The sequence below is a fragment of the Myxine glutinosa genome, chromosome 6 (assembly GCF_964187855.1).
Source record: "Myxine glutinosa chromosome 6, kmMyxGlut1.1, whole genome shotgun sequence".
NCBI classification, from domain to species: domain Eukaryota; kingdom Metazoa; phylum Chordata; class Myxini; order Myxiniformes; family Myxinidae; genus Myxine; species Myxine glutinosa.
Window position 1 is genome coordinate 58,485,869 of NC_136266.1, and position 17,500 is coordinate 58,503,368.

At 45.1% G+C, this 17,500-nt stretch overlaps 1 protein-coding gene across 2 annotated transcripts in view; it reads right to left on the reverse strand.

Moving 5' to 3' along the window:
- TIMM44 (translocase of inner mitochondrial membrane 44) overlaps positions 1–17,500 on the reverse strand; it is a 124,637-nt gene that overhangs the window by 3,607 nt on the left and 103,530 nt on the right. For both annotated transcript variants that reach the window (XM_068120103.2, XM_068120104.2), the window contains exon 11: positions 3,327–3,416. In XM_068120103.2, coding sequence (XP_067976204.1) covers positions 3,327–3,416 — 90 coding nt within the window. The remainder of the gene's footprint in view (positions 1–3,326; positions 3,417–17,500) is intronic.

Below are 17,500 nucleotides of genomic sequence, written 5' to 3' on the forward strand. Positions count from 1 at the left end.
AAGCACCTCACCACCACGTAATTCAAAACACGTCACCACCACGTAATTCAAAACACCTCACCACCACGTAATTCAAAACACCTCACCACCATGTAATTCAAAACACCTCACCACCACATCATTCAAAACACCTCACCAGCACATCATTCAAAACACCTCACCACCATGTAATTAAAAACAACACACCACTACGTAATTAAAAACACCTCACCACCACGTAATTCAAAACACCTCACCACCACGTAATTCAAAACACCTCACCACCACGTAATTCAAAACACCTCACCACCATGTAATTCAAAACACATCACCACCATATAATTCAAAACACATCACCACCATGTAATTCAAAACACCACAGAAACAAAAGTTTGAGGGAGTATTTCAGTGACAACACAGACAAGCCAGATATGTAGATATATAGATAGATGACTGCACCTGAGTTGCTGTTTTGTCATGGTTTACACCATTCAGAAAACAAAATTATTTTGCACAAATGTGCAAAACATTTCAATCAGAACATGTGCAAAACAAAACATATATATATCAAAACTCTTCGGCAGGCCAGCACATCGGAGCGGCTACCTGGAGCCCGCCGCCGTCCGAGGCGACGCCCATGACGCCCGAGCGCCCTGCGCGGTTGGAGGCCGAACTGCCGGTGCAACTGGCGACCGCCACGCCGCGCCGATCAAAACATGCCGATCAAAACATGCCGATCGCGCCGATCAAAACAAAACAATCAAAACATGTCCATATATATATATACACGACATTTCCAAAAGTATGCGGACACCCCTTCTAATTAGTGGATTCGGCTGTTTCAGCCACACCCATTGCTGCCAGGTATATATAATCAAGCACATGCAGACTCCATAGACTAACATTGGGAGTAGAATGGGCCATACTGAAGAGCTCATTGACTTTCAACGTGGCACCATCATAGGATGCCACCTTTCCAACAACCATCGGACCATCATAGGATCCAAGTCAGTTCGTCAAACTTATGCCCCGCTGGAGCTGCCCCTGTCAACTGTAAGTGCTGTTATTGTGAAGTGGAAACGTCTCGGAACAACAACAGCTCAGCCGCAAAGTGGTAGGCCACAAAAGGTCACAGAACGGGACCGCCGATTGCTGAAAAGTGGAAAAATTGTCTGTCCTCTGTTGCAACACTCACTACCGAGTTCCAAACTGCCACTGGAAACAACGTAAGTACAACAACTGTTCGTCGGGAGCTTCATGAAATGGGTTTCCATGGCTGAACAGCCGCACACAAGCCTAAGATCACCATGCGCAATGCCAAGCGTCGGCTGCAGTGGTGTAAAGCTCGCCGCCATCGGACTCTGGAGCACTGGAAACACCTTCTCTGGAGTGATGACTCACGCATCACCATCTAGCAGTCCGACGGATAAATCTGGGTTTGGCGAATGCCAGGAGAACGCTACCTGCCCGAATGCATAGTGCCAACTGTAAAGTTGGTGGAGGAGGAATAATGGTCTGGGGTTGTTTTTCATGGTTCGGGCTAGGCCCCTTAGTTCCAGTGAAGGGAAATCTTAACGCGACAGAATACAATGACATTCCAGACGATTGTGCGCTTCCAACTTTGTGGCAACAGTTTGGGGAAGGCCTTTCCTGTTTCAGCATGGCAATGCCCCCGTGCACAAAGCGATGTCCATACAGAAATGGTTTGTCGAGATCGGTGTGGAAGAACTTGACTGGCCTGCACAGAGCCCTGACCTCAACCCCATCGAACACCTTTGGGATGAAATGGAACGCCGACTGCGAGCCAGGCCTAATCGCCCAACATCAGTGCCCAACCTCACGAATGCTCTTGTGGCTGAATGAAAGAAAATCTCAGCAGCAATGTTCCAACATCTAGTGTGGAAAGCCTTCACAGAAGAGTGGAGGCTGTTATAGCAGCAAAGGGGGGACCAACTCCATATTAATGCCCATGATTATGGAATGAGATGTTTGACGAACACATATGGGTGTGATATTCGGGTGTCCACATACTTTTGGCCATGTAGTGTATATACTAGCAAAAGATTCAGTACTGAAATATGAGATTGAGCTCACAGTTTTGCTACACACAAAAAAAACAAGGCAATAACAATCCAAATTCCGCTATTAGCAAAACGGATATGAATGTGCATCAATGTGCCTGCTGTGTGCCGCACATGAAAGTGGGGCGTTTATGACACTAATATTTATGGCAAAAATCACCGACACCCCCCCCCCCCCTCCCCTCCCCCGCTTCACTCCAGCTGAGAAACCCCATACAGGGCCTCATCTCTCCCAGCAATATTTGCCTTTTCTCTCCATTTTCCCTCACTCTCTGACCTCACCTGTAATGTGGCCCCATACAAGATCAAAATTTAAACTTTGTCAATTCTACACTGATGTGCCAACAAACCATTCTGCTCCAAAGGGCCCTACAATCTGTATGTGAACTAGAATCTGAGCACACATCAGAGCTGAGAGGTATGCAGCATGTGTCCATTAAAGCACAGGTACGTGCGTTCAACACATGTTAAATTCAATTGGATGTGTGTGCGATGGATGGAACACAAACGATGGCACACGAAGCATGTGTGTGGCACGCTGAACGAGGGCGAAGGAAGAGCAATAGGTGAATGCAAGCCCACCGAGCATGCAGAGCGGTGGTCGTGGTAACAAACCATTTCGGTGAAGCTCAGCGCTAGCAATTATTAAGGTGTGGTACAGGTGTGGCTTACTCTGCGGGAAGGAGGGACCTGTAACGTGAGAACTGTGCCAGCGTGATAGTGCTAGCAAGGTACGAGTGATGGACCAACGGATTAATTGAGTAATTTGGCTCTGGAAAACGGTGTGTATTCTTCGAGGATGAGTATTCAAACCATGTTCCAGGTCACCCATGTAGTTCAAATCAGGTGAGATGAACCTGACAAACCACAGGTACCCACAAGCTTCAAATGTGTTGTTTTTCTGAAAAGTGAAAGCCTGCGATTTGCACACGAGACGACGACGTTGCCACTCGCATTGTTAGTATCAATGGGCAGAGCAACATCAGGGTCAACGTGCTGCACCGAAGCAACAACACAGTTCGTCACCATTCACAACCCACAGACTCCAAATAATCTTCAAATCCACGGAAAGATTGAAGGGGAGGGATATTTTTTGCGAATTGAAAACCTTTTTACACAGTCTGCAGAATTTTAATCGAAAGACATTTGTTCTCAAAATTAAACCCCTTGCCCACAAACATCCAAATGCACTTCTGTATGAAATGGCGGAGAGGAGGGTGGGAGAGGGTCACACAGTGAACGAATGGAGAAGTGCGTCAAACTTACATCGACATTGTCCACGTCGAGCACACTCGAGTGGAAAGTGTACCCCAGCGCCTTTGCTTGTTTAATAGGGTGGGCCAATTGACTGAACGTCTGCTCACACACGTACAAACAAACCATTGTTGAAACAACATTTTTCAAGGTTGCTGAAAGTTTCAAAACTAAACTAAAAAAAAATAAAGTGTTACCACACAAAACAATCTTGGCATTCAAATTGCATTTGACTTTTAACATCCTTCAAAGGACACACTCGGTTGCGCTGCAGTGCAGGCCAGGTAAACACGACAATGTGCTAATGAGCCTACAGGAGCACGTTTGCCCCCGAATGCACAGCTGGACGTGCTCTAAATTGACATGTAAGAAGTGCAACGAAACAAGTACCATATTGCAGAAATGGCATTTATACCGCATTAATAAACAAAAGTAAGCCAAACGAACTAGGTCAGTGGGAAACGCACGGCATGTGCATCAGGCACAATGAAATGGATTCGCGCACAAACTGAATTAGTTCTGCTGTCCATTCAGATCAAGTGTAATTGCTCAATATAAATGTTTTCATTTTTATTCCATGAAGCCGTGGAGAAGGAGGTTGTACATGTATTACATACAGGGTAGGGTGGCACTAAATAGGGGTAAAATTTCAAACACATGAAAATTATGGTCTTACCATTCAAAGTGGTTCCATTTATTGTAGAAATCACACACGTAAAATTTTATGCAAATCCTATAATATTTAGGGGTTGCTCACCGCAACATGGGTTGTTGTGGTGAGCATGCAATACAAAATTGTATAATTACATACAATTATATAATAATATTATAATTACATGATTATGTCCATACATATTACATAACAAAAAAAAATGAAAAATCCAGCTCCGTGGGGCTAGGCACATGACATTGGCCTAACCAAATACCGAAACCCATGTCAGATTCCCCCAACTCCCTCGGAGAAGATGTAGCTTGAACTCGATTACCCCCTAAAAAGACATCTCTTTCGGGCGTGGCTACGCCCACGATGGGCGTAATACGCCCACTCTAGGCAGGACACAACTAGATCATGATATCAACCTCCCACCCAAGTTTCATCAAGATCGGATGATATCATCGGGTAGTTATGCTGCGGACAGCCAGACACACACACAGACAGATGCACACACATGACGAATATAGTGGTCACTTGATAACTCGTCAACCAATAAATCACTGGCAAATATTGTTGCCATTGGACTTGAATGGGTTAAGATGAAAAAGAAAAAACAAAAACGTACCCTATTATTATTACTGTTATTATTATTATAATAATAATAATTATTATTATTATTATTCGGGAGTGGTCGAGTTATTATTATAATAATAAGGTGGCCGAGTGAGTTAGACCGCACGTGTTGTGTTGACCACGCCAGTCGAGAAACTTTAGAGGCCATGAGCAACCTCTAAATATGATCTGATCACTGAAAATTTACCAATAGTGTTTTCTCATGGGATCAAACAAAACCAGATCCTAAGACCTAAAATTATGAAACATTCGGTTTTTAGTGCCACCCTAATACAGGGGTATTGCCAACAGAACATGTATCATTTGCCTTTGTTCCCAACATGCCACCTGTCATGGCTGTCATCAGCTGTCATCCATAACATTTCTGCTTTGCCATGTTAAAAAAAAAACCAATGAGGAAGGTAAGAGGAACCTCATCTTAAAGGTCTAATCAAATCAAAGCTGCTGTTGCTGGTGTGAAAGTTGGTGAACCTATCAAGTCCGAAACAGCCAGAGGCCACCGACCCGGCAGAACTTGCTTCGCAACATCACCGGCCCATCAGGTACAAGGCTTCACACTCCTTTGGTTTCAGCACTTTAGGAAAGAAAATGCTCCCTGGTCTGGCCTCATACTGCAGGCCATAAAACGTTAGTATTTTGCTGCAGCTTTATAGCTTATTCTTCTGTTGACGGTTCGGTGTTCCAATAAGGGAAGGTTTATATGTTGTGAGGTTGTGGATAATGAGGCAAGGACTGAAAGATTATGATGTAGAGATGCAGCAAAATAGCATTTTCTTTCTTTTCTTTTCTTGTAACACAAGACCAGAGATGAGAACCTTTTCCTTCCTCGAGTACTGAAACCAAAGGCATGAAGTGGCTCGCGGAAATTGTATGCCCAGATGTGCAGTATGTTTGGAATAAAGGCAAACAAATAGATGGCTGGTTAGGAGACTCTGATTGGTGAACCTGGGAGTGCTGTGTTCAATCCGATTGGTGAACCTGGGAGTGCTGTGTTCAATCCGATTGGTGAACCTGGGAGTGCTGTGTTCAATCCGATTGGTGACCTGGGAGTGCTGTGTTCAATCCGATTGGTGAACCTGGGAGTGCTGTGTTCAATCCGATTGGTGAACCTGGGAGTGCTGTGTTCAATCCGATTGGTGAACCTGGGAGTGCTGTGTTCAATCCGATTGGTGAACCTGGGAGTGCTGTGTTCAATCCGATTGGTGAACCTGGGAGTGCTGTGTTCAATCCGATTGGTGAACCTGGGAGTGCTGTGTTCACTACCAATGGATAAGCTGGGAGTGCTATGTTCAATCCGATTGGTGAACCTGGGAGTGCTGTGTTCAATCCGATTGGTGAACCTGGGAGTGCTGTGTTCAATCCGATTGGTGAACCTGGGAGTGCTGTGTTCACTACCAATGGATAAGCTGGGAGTGCTATGTTCAATCCGATTGGTGAACCTGTGAGTGCTGTGTTCAATCCAATCGGTGAACCTGGGAGTGCTATGTTCACTACCAATGGATAAGCTGGGAGTACTGTGTTCATCATGATTAACGAATACGGGAGTGCTGCATTCACTAAGATTAACTAATCTGAGTGCTGCGTTCATTATGATTGGCTAATCTGGAAGTGCTGGGTTCACGCTGATTGGTTAAGCTGAGAGTGCAGTGCTCATTATTGGTAAGGAGACTGCGACTGGCTAAGTCGGGAGTGCTGTGTTCTCAGGTCATTAGATACACAATACGGTCTAGTGTAGGTATGCCATGTTTGGCTGAGTGGGTGTGATGTATTAAACAACTCAGATTGAAAAAATCTCCATTTTCGTTTTTTTGCACGTTTATCTTAGAGAATTTGACTTACCAAAAGTGGCATATTGACCCAAAAAAGTATTATCTTATCAAATTAGTCTCAACAAGAGGATGTTGCATATTACAACACGAAAGATGCTGTGCTGCCATTTAAGTAAAAGTTGCACCCAAAGTCAGACTCATTTAGAAAACTCAGATTTCAGAATGTAATAACATCAAATTGGAAGATGATAGAGCTTATTTACAGGGCATCTGTAAATCAAATTGCAGACTATTAAACATATGATCAGTCTGATGTTCAAAGGTCGACATGTAATGTAAACGTTAAAGGTAAAAGTGTCACATGAAGGTCTTTTTGTGGTAACAGTACATGATCTGGGGACTCTGAATAGGAATAATCTGTCTGCTGGGCTCAGACAGTTCCCTCGGAGAAAGAGTCTTCACCTTTACGCATCTAGTCTGGGTTCGACTCCTGGCTTTAGTGCTCGGTCACTTTAGTGCTCTGCAGGCAGGGGACCGCATAAATCAGTACGCCATCTTTTAAAGGGCTATACGCCAGTTGCACTGCATGTGATCATTCACTTGTGGATGTTAAAGATTCAAAAGTACCTTACAAAAAGAAGAGACCATCGAGTATGCTATCGTGATCAAATCCTATCAAGTATTCTGAGTTGCACGTGATGAAATGTACAATCTCCCTGAACAATAACCCACATAAACGACGTCATGCGTAGCCCGCGTCATGTTCGTGGGTATTCCTCTGCATGATGAATGGTTAATAAATTTCCTCCACCATTCGCCAGTCCTCAGCATCATGAATAATCAAATTTCGGTGAAACTTTGTTTATATTCGGATGTACAAGCAATGGTGCAGCAAGCGGAAACAACTTGACGAATCGCTGCCAGCCACGTCACAACAAACCGAAAATTAAGACAAAAAAAAATGAAAATAGCACAAATGGAGAAGAAGACAAAGGAGAAGAAACAACTATAATGCTTTTGAAAACAAGTCGCTGATATTGTGCACACGAATAGAGCTCATAATGGATAAAGGAAGAAATAAAATGTTTCCTATTCTCCGTATCCATGTAAGGTACTGGTTTGGTTCTGAGTACTGTACAAGTCATTGCACCCCGTTGATTAAACAAACAAAAGAGGTAATACCTTCATTCTATCCAGTCATAATCAGTCAATCCTGGTTTGTTTGTTTTTCTCTTTCTCTTTCTCTTTCTCTCTCTCTCCGTGTGCCTCTCTCTCTCTCTCTCCGTGTGCCTATCTCTCTCTCTCCGTGTGCCTCTCTCTCTCTCTCTCCGTGTGCCTCTCTCTCTCTCTGCGTGTGCCTCTCTCTGTATCTGCGTGTGCCTCTCTCTGTATCTGCGTGTGCCTCTCTCTCTGTATATGCGCGTGCCTCTCTGTATATGCGCGTGCCTCTGTATATGCGCGTGCCTCTCTGTATCTGCGCGTGCCTCTCTGTATCTGCGTGTGCCTCTCTGTATCTGCGTGTGCCTCTCTGTATCTGCGTGTGCCTCCCTCTGTATCTGCGTGTGCCCCCCTCTGTATCTGCGTGTGCCCCCCTCTGTATCTGCGTGTGCCCCCCTCTGTATCTGCGTGTGCCCCCCTCTGTATCTGCGTGTGCCCCCCTCTGTATCTGCGTGTGCCTCCCTCTGTATCTGCGTGTGCCTCCTTCTGTATCTGCGTGTGCCTCCCTCTGTATCTGCGTGTGCCTCCCTCTGTATCTGCGTGTGCCTCCCTCTGTATCTGCGTGTGCCTCCCTCTGTATCTGCGTGTGCCTCCCTCTGTATCTGCGTGTGCCTCCCTCTGTATCTGCGTGTGCCTCCCTCTGTATCTGCGTGTGCCTCCCTCTGTATCTGCGTGTGCCTCCCTCTGTATCTGCGTGTGCCTCCCTCTGTATCTGCGTGTGCCTCCCTCTGTATCTGCGTGTGCCTCCCTCTGTATCTGCGTGTGCCCCCCTCTGTATCTGCGTGTGCCCCCCTCTGTATCTGCGTGTGCCTCCCTCTGTATCTGCGTGTGCCTCCTTCTGTATCTGCGTGTGCCTCCCTCTGTATCTGCGTGTGCCTCCCTCTGTATCTGCGTGTGCCTCCCTCTGTATCTGCGTGTGCCTCCCTCTGTATCTGCGTGTGCCTCCCTCTGTATCTGCGTGTGCCTCCCTCTGTATCTGCGTGTGCCTCCCTCTGTATCTGCGTGTGCCTCCCTCTGTATCTGCGTGTGCCTCCCTCTGTATCTGCGTGTGCCTCCCTCTGTATCTGCGTGTGCCTCCCTCTGTATCTGCGTGTGCCTCCCTCTGTATCTGCGTGTGCCTCCCTCTGTATCTGCGTGTGCCTCCCTCTGTATCTGCGTGTTCCTCCCTCTGTATCTGCGTGTGCCTCCCTCTGTATCTGCGTGTGCCTCCCTCTGTATCTGCGTGTGCCCCCCTCTGTATCTGCGTGTGCCTCCCTCTGTATCTGTGTGTGCCCCCCTCTGTATCTGCGTGTGCCCCCCTCTGTATCTGCGTGTGCCTCCCTCTGTATCTGCGTGTGCCTCCCTCTGTATCTGCGTGTGCCTCCCTCTGTATCTGCGTGTGCCTCCCTCTGTATCTGCGTGTGCCTCCCTCTGTATCTGCGTGTGCCTCCCTCTGTATCTGCGTGTGCCTCTCTCTGTATCTGCGTGTGCCTCTCTCTGTATCTGCGTGTGCCTCTCTCTGTATCTGCGTGTGCCTCTCTCTGTATCTGCGTGTGCCTCTCTCTGTATCTGCGTGTGCCTCTCTCTGTATCTGCGTGTGCCTCTCTGTATCTGCGTGTGCCTCTCTCTGTATCTGTGTGTGCCTCTCTCTGTATCTGCGTGTGCCTGCCTCTGTATCTGCGTGTGCCTACCTCTGTATCTGCGTGTGCCTCTGTATCTGCGTGTGCCTCTCTGTATCTGCGTGTGCCTCTCTGTATCTGCGTGTGCCCCTCTGTATCTGCGTGTGCCTCTCTGTATATGCGTGTGCCTCTCTCTGTATCTGCGTGTGCCTCTCTGTATCTGCGTGTGCCTCTCTCTGTATCTGCGTGTGCCTCTCACTGTATCTGCGGGTGCCTCTCACTGTATCTGCGTGTGCCTCTCTGTATCTGTGTGCCTCTCTCTGTATCTGCGTGTGCCTCTCTCTGTATCTGCGTGTGCCTCTCTCTGTATCTGCGTGTTCCTCTCTCTGTATCTACGTGTGCCTCTCTGTATCTGCGTGTGCCTCTCTGTATCTGCGTGTGCCTCTCTGTATCTGCGTGTGCCTCTCTGTATCTGCGCGTGCCTCTCTGTATCTGCGTGTGCCTCTCTGTATCTGCGTGTGCCTCTCTGTATCTGCGTGTGCCTCTCTCTGTATCTGCGTGTGCCTCTCTCTGTATCTGCGTGTGCCTCTCTCTGTATCTGCGTGTGCCTCTCTCTGTATCTGCACGTCCCTCGCTCTGTATCTGCGCGTGCCTCTCTCTGTATCTGCGCGTGCCTCTCTCTGTATCTGCGCGTCCCTCTCTCTGTATCTGCACGTGCCTCTCTCTGTATCTGCGTGTCCCTCTCTCTGTATCTGCGTGTGCCTCTCTCTGTATCTGCGTGTGCCTCTCTCTGTATCTGCGCGTGCCTCTCTCTGTATCTGCGTGTTCCTCTCTCTGTATCTGTGTGTGCCTCTCTGTATCTGTGTGTGCCTCTCTCTGTATCTGTGTGTGCCTCTCTGTATCTGTGTCCCTCTCTCTGTATCTGTGTGTGCCTCTCTCTGTATCTGCACGTGGCTCTCTCTGTATCTCTGTAATTTTATTATTTAATAATTGACCAGATATTTTGCTGTCACATTTGTCAGAGACAATTTTAATAGTTTTATACTGAGGAGGATAATGACTACCTGTGTGTATTTTAACAAGCAATCGTCATGTCGTCGTGTCTGATTCCCTTCCGTTTGTTTACGGCGTGCCCAATTCGAAATAGCTTCAAGGGGACTGATTTTTGAGAGACAGAGGCAGACAGAGAGAGAGAGGAGAGAGACACAGAGAGAGACACACACACAGGGCGTGTGCCGTCCCTGGGATGGACATTAAACTGGGTGTCCCCTCTGCCATCATTCGTTGGTGGATGGGAAACATTCCACGGTGTCCTTCGCAAAGAGTAGGCGAGTTATCGCTGGCACCGTGAACAAATGACATATTCCTGACTTACTCTACAGAGGGCATTACACCAACGGCATATCCACGCCCTCAGCCAATAAAGCTACCCCACAGCCTTGTGCTGCATATGAAAAGAGAATTTTAACTTGTGAAGTCAGCTACTCCATGTCTTTAACCATCTACACTCTCTAGCCTGCCTCCAAATTCCTCTCCTATCCTTCAAGGGCATTGGATCATGAATACAGTCACAGCTTAGCAATGATGGAACCGGCACGTCAAATTACTCATGAAATCCCATTCAAATGTGCATTCACTAAATACCTACAGGTAGTGGACAAAGAAAATGGAAACACCAAGCAACAGCTTCTACACAGGTGTTGCCCATGTTGAGAATTAAGCACATAACATCCCAGCATGCTTAGGATCATGTATAAAAATGCTGCACAAGCCAGATTGCCCTTAATTATGGCTAGCATGGCTGCAAGAGGAGACCACTAAATGCCCCCATCCACAGAGCACGTGTGGTCACACAATAGTTTGATAAGCATGATACCGATGTCATCCGCATGTCATGGTTTTCTCAGTCACCAGATCTGAACCCAATCGAGCATTTATGGGATATTCTGGAATGACGCCCGAGACAGAGTTTCCACTTCCATCAAACAGGTGTGAGTTGATTGACTATCGTTGAAGAATGGTGCCGCAACCCTCCTACAGAATTCTAGACGCTGGTGGACTCTATGGCACGGCGCATACAGGGTGTACTGGGCGCACGTGGTGGCCCAACGCCCTATCAAGTGACTTTACATTGGTGTTTCCATTTTTTTTATCCACTACCTGTATGTCGACATGAATGTCAGTACGGATAAACCTGGAGGTCCTAAAATAGAATAAAAAAGTGAAGTAACTTCACCTTTATGTTTCTCTAATATTCAGACACCATAAGGCCTCCCCACTGCTCCTCATCCTACCCCTCCCCCTGAATAAAGCTTCTGATTTATATTTCTAATTATTGTGAGCCATAATAAAAATAATAATAATAATAACTAGAGAGTTCACAGAACAAGATGCCTCACATAGTGTTCAAGTATACACTTCAATTTTAATTAAAATAATGAGTTTAAAGATTGTTAAATAAAATCCAGAGGTTTAGAGCTATTGGAGCAGTGTTAATGTGTTAAAGCAGTGCTCTACAGGATTGAAGCAATGTTCCACAGTGTTCAAGTATGTAATTCAATTTAAATAAAAATGTAAAAGACGAATAAACAAGAGGGAGAATTGCTTTGCAATACATGTCCCCTGCTGGTCCAAATAAATGTTCTTATTCCAAGAACTCAGCAATTGTGAGCCACATACAGTAGGACAAATTGTTTTAGGTATGCAAAGCTGCAGATTAGGTTGTGGTTTCTGTAACTAATAAAAATAATAATAATATAGCTATGTAACAAGTTTCAGATCAATATGCCAAAGGGTAAGGGGGAAAAGTCTGGAAAACTGACCCATGCATAAAATGTGATATTTTCTAAGTCCAAAAAGGGCATAACTCGGTCGAAAATTGGTGAAACGCCCTGAAGCTCAAACTTGTTCTGTAGGTTATCAAAATAAAGCCATGTACCAAGTTTCCGTTGAATATGTTAAGGGGTGTGGGGAAACAAAGTCTGCAAAACCACAGGTGGGACGAACAGATGGATGGATGGATGGACAGACAGACAATGAATGAATGAATGATCGTTTTAAGGCCATTTCCCCCGCTAGAGCGGGGGTTAGCCTTGCGGGCCCCATGACAATCATGGTTCCCTGTTTGAGGCAATGTTTTTATGGCCGGATGCCCTTCCTGACACCAAACTTCCTGTGCAAGATGGACAGACAGACAGACAGACAAAAAGACAGACGGAGAGCAAACCTATAGTCCCCTCCGGTAAAACCGGTAGGGGACTAAAAACATAATTCTGGGTTTTATCGCCATTGACGAAGTGTCAATTACACTAATCTATCTCACACATTATATTAGTTATTTTTGCTTGTTGTTTGTGTCCTTTATAATGTCTTAGAAACAGTAAGTTTCCATTGTGGACTGATTTTCAATGTTGTTTAACTAGCAGGCAGACATACAGAGTAAAATATCTCACTCATCTCTGCACCTGTGCGGTTGGGAAGAATTCAGAGTCTGTGGAAAATATGGCAAACAAAATTCAAAGCAAAAAAAAAAAGAATTCCATAAAACGGCAAACGTCTTCCTATTCATGTTCAAAAAGGTAACATTCAATTCAAACAAGTTGTTTCTCAATCATAAACAGGTGATAATAAACTGTTAAGACAGAAAAGATGGGCAGACATGAACCAATTTCTTAACCCTGTGTGTGTAAAGTTTTTTTTCTTCGTGTGTGTAAAGGGTATGGGGAAAAAAGTCTGGAAAACTACAAACGACGGATAGATGGACAACAGACGAAGAGCAAACCTACAGTCATCTCCAGTGAATCCGATAGGGGACTAATAATAATTGGTTGAAAATAAACTACATATACTTCCATCGACTATTAGTTGATCATTTTTGTTTATCTAAAGTGAAAGCTCTCCTTTTGAATAACTTGTGTTATTCATGCAGAAAACGGAATGTAGAATATTCCTTAACCATGCAGCAATGTCTAAAATGCATGCTCTGCCCACACAACAATCGCTAACATTGAAGGAAACACAAAAACATTTGGAAGATCCCCAAAACGTTGCGGACCACGTTATAATTCAGGATAACGACTTGGATCACGATTTTAATCCAAAAGCCAAATTCTCACCTTCTACCATCGAGGAGGAGGTGGTGGAGGGAGAGGGGGGTTGAAAGTACAATAACACAAATTATATAATCGTTTTATTATTCAAGCGCAGAATTTAGTAAAAGAAAAGGCAAATTAAATAAAACACAAATTTTGACTGCCGACGAAACGGATTCGTTTGGACTCCAGGGAGTTACTTTCATTTTGGACGTAGAACGGTGAAAACTCAAACGTATCGAAGTTTGCTGGGTGGTATTTGAATGCAAAACGTGAAAGGTTCATTTGAGATTATGGCTTTGAGACAGCACACACAAAGGCCATTTGTAACCTAGCTTTGTAACTGCTTGTGACAATGACAGATCGAGGCCAAAATATAATCAGTTCTACATCACCAGGTAAGGCAGCAGTGCAAAATATTAAGCTCCCTTAGACTGAAAAATCTCCATTTTGTGCAAGATAGAGCTGACTGATCATACACTTCAAGTTTCAAAACAAGGATTCGAAAAAGAAAAAAACTAAAGTTCAGACAAAAATAAAAATAAAATCTTACAAGCATTGCTACCTCATGACAGTCTGTTGGGGGTAAAATTGGGGTAAAAAAAGAAAAGAAGACACCTACACATTATGAAAAGAGTGGGAATTATACCCTCCTCATCCCCCATTCCTATATATTCACTTTTCTATGCTAGCAATGTCCTATCTGCACATACATCCCCACCCCAGAGCCATACAACACTGGAGTACAGCCAACTTAACAATAGGTGCCATGTTGTCACCCACCTGTTCACGTGCGGTATAGCGTTAATTACGTAGTATTGAAACGCACCTTTGAGATCTTTAGACATTTTAGACCCATCCAGACCTTTGATTTTAGACCATTTAAACCCTGAGACCCCTAACACCTTTCGGACCTCTTAGACCTTTGGAACCCTTCAGACATTCTGACCCTCAAGACCTTTAAGACCCCATTAGACCCTCAAGACGTTTTGGACACTTTAGACCCTTTAGCCCCTCAAGATCCTCATCCACTAAGAGCCATCTCATGGGAAAAAAGTGTGAATAAGTTTATTTGGGAACTGAAAATGTGATTTTATAATGAATTATGGCGAATTACTGAGTACAACGCATGAGTTAAACATTTGCACAAAAGGGAGCAAGCAAAACAGAAAAGAAAAACACCAATAACAACAACTCTATAAAATTATTGGTTGACTATATAAACAAGATACATTTGCAAAAGCCAGCAAACATGACTGATCCGAGTCGTATCAACAGGTGTACCTGTAATTCACTGCAGGTGAGTTTATATTTAACATGATTGTTCCCCTTCTCCTCACGCAATTCGCATTTCAGTCTTTTCGCCACAGCTCGCATGGCCATGCTTTTACTTCCCAGTTCAACCCCTGACGTTCATTTGTGGAGCAAACTCTGAGCTATTTTCTGTTGCTTGTTGGCATATATGTGAAGGCACACACCGAAGAGTTTTTCCACCATTTTTGGTCTCATCATGACATTTAGGAAGAATGATATGCTTTGTGAGAGTATCTGTCTTTCCCTCGCGGTCCCCCTATGCTGTCTTTCCCTCATGGTCCCCCTGTACTGTCTTTCCCTCACGGTCCCCCTGTGCTGTCTTTCCCTCGCGGTCCCACTGTACTGTCTTTCCCTCACGGTCCCCCTGTACTGTCTTTCCCTCGCGGTCCCCCTGTACTGTCTTTCCCTCGCGGTCCCCCTGTGCTGTCTTTCCCTCGCGGTCCCCCTGTACTGTCTTTCCCTCGCGGTCCCCCTGTGCTGTCTTTCCCTCGTGGTCCCCCTATGCTGTCTTTCCCTCGCGGTCCCCCTGTACTGTCTTTCCCTCACGGTCCCCCTGTGCTGTCTTTCCCTCGCGGTCCCCCTGTGCTGTCTTTCCCTCGCGGTCCCCCTGTGCTGTCTTTCCCTCGCGGTCCCCCTGTGCTGTCTTTCCCTCGCGGTCCCCCTGTACTGTCTTTCCCTCGAGGTCCCCCTGTACTGTCTTTCCCTCGCGGTCCCCCTGTACTGTCTTTCCCTCGCGGTCCCCCTGTGCTGTCTTTCCCTCGCGGTCCCCCTGTGCTGTCTTTCCCTCGCGGTCCCCCTGTACTGTCTTTCCCTCGTGGTCCCCCTGTGCTGTCTTTCCCTCGTGGTCCCCCTGTGCTGTCTTTCCCTCGTGGTCCCCCTGTGCTGTCTTTCCCTCGTGGTCCCCATGTGCTGTCTTTCACGAGCCTCGATTCAGTATACAAAAAAAATCTGTCTACATCACAAGTCATGTGTTCAGGTTTGTGCCCTTACAGCGTTTGTCGGCACATACAGATGATCTTACTCTTTGGATCACGACTTGTATTCGATTCATAACAGAAGTGCAACCATTATAAGACTGTACTATAATAGCTAGCATGTCACGTGGAACAAAATCCTGATTCTGCATGGAATGAATATAATCGTTAATTTCCGCACAGAATTAGTGAACAGCATGGGCAGCAAGAGAAATCAAAACAAACAAGAAGTAAATACTGTACTTAACATGGTAATTGATCCGCCATTAGAGAAAGGGAATCTTTTACATAGTCCCTTTCTCTCGACATGGCAGATCATTTACCATAAAGTTATTTACGGTACTTCTTATTTGTTGTGATTATACTTGAATTGTAAAACGATGTTACAATGATTATAACGATGTGAATAAATGTAAATATGACGAGGAGACCACACAGATGCTCACAATTTAGTGCTTCACTCGGTGAAGATGAGTAACAAGATGGCGCCTTGCATTCATGTGATCATGTATCCTCCAATCACGATCGTTTTTGCTGAAATCGAGTTTGTCAAACTCTGGTATTCTATGGCTCTGTCCCACCCCACCCCTCCCTTGGGGAACCTCCTCAATTCCATTCATTCCCTTGTTCCTCAATATGCCCTCTTGACATTCCAGTGAGGAATGAATAATAAAAAGCAAAAAAAAATAACCAAACCTTACATGCTGAACATTTTTTTTAACTGACCATTCATTAAATAAATTGGCCATATTCCTAAACTGCTAAAACTGACCATTCTTTAAAAAAATTTTTTACCATACTCCGAGCCAGACTTGGTAGCATGATGGTTAGTGAGTGTCTGTTCCGAGTGTGGGAGGTTGGTGATTCAATCTCAATTCTGGTAGAGTCATACCAAAGTCTAAATACGGTATGCACTGCTTCCTCGCTTGACGTTCAAACATTGAGAGGATAAAGCACGGATAAACCGCATGAGCTGGCATCTAATTGGTGGAAGGGAGATGGGGAGATTTCTCCTTAATTGCCCCACTGACTAAATAGAGAAAAACATAACCACAAAGATGCCATCACCGGTACCCGGAGTGCTCCGACATGTTATATCACATCCCCCAAGATCAGCGGATGTGTTTGTCTCAAGTCAAATCTGGTGGTGTCATATCTTTGTCTGCATACGTGTGAGATTTGTGCTTCAGCTCCTCCAAGAGCCTTGTACCATGATCCACTGCTCACCCCCCACCCCCCTCATTCATTCCTCTTTTTCCCCACCTGTGGAACTAACTTCCACATTCTCTTCAATTTCATCCCTCCCTCCAGGTCTTCAAGACAGCTGTTCACCAACATCTCAAATCGTCCGCAATGCAAAACCATGATCTCTTCTACCCTCGTTAACCCCCTCACCCACCTCAATTCCTCCTCCCTCCAAATTTCCAGTTTTCCTTCCTGAGTTTCCTTCTGTATCCATCTTGTCCACCCCATGTTTCCTTTCCTGCCTTTCCACGCCCATTATTTGTCCAAGTCTCCCTCTATTTTGTCTTTCAACTCCATTGTTAGTGTTTCCCTCTTTCTACCGTTCGTTTTGTTCTGTTGCGTTCTGATCCATTAATTGTTCTTGCTCTTATACAAGCCTCGACTTTGTATAAAAAGGAGGGGGGGGGGGTTATTGTCATCATCTTGATGCTACCAATAAACAAACATTTCATAGTTCAGTCAGAGAGAGAAAAAAAAGATCCCATTCTCTGAAAATTGTTTTAATGAAAAAAAAAAAAATGAAACAAATATTTTGCACAATCAAATCAACGAGTGTTGAATGTCTGAATTAATAAAGCCAATTGAATGAATAATATTCATAAAAGACTCATACTTTAAACTTTGAAATCAGTCCTATAGCTAATTGACCAATGTAACATCCCTTCAGGCAAAAGCTGCAACAATAAGCT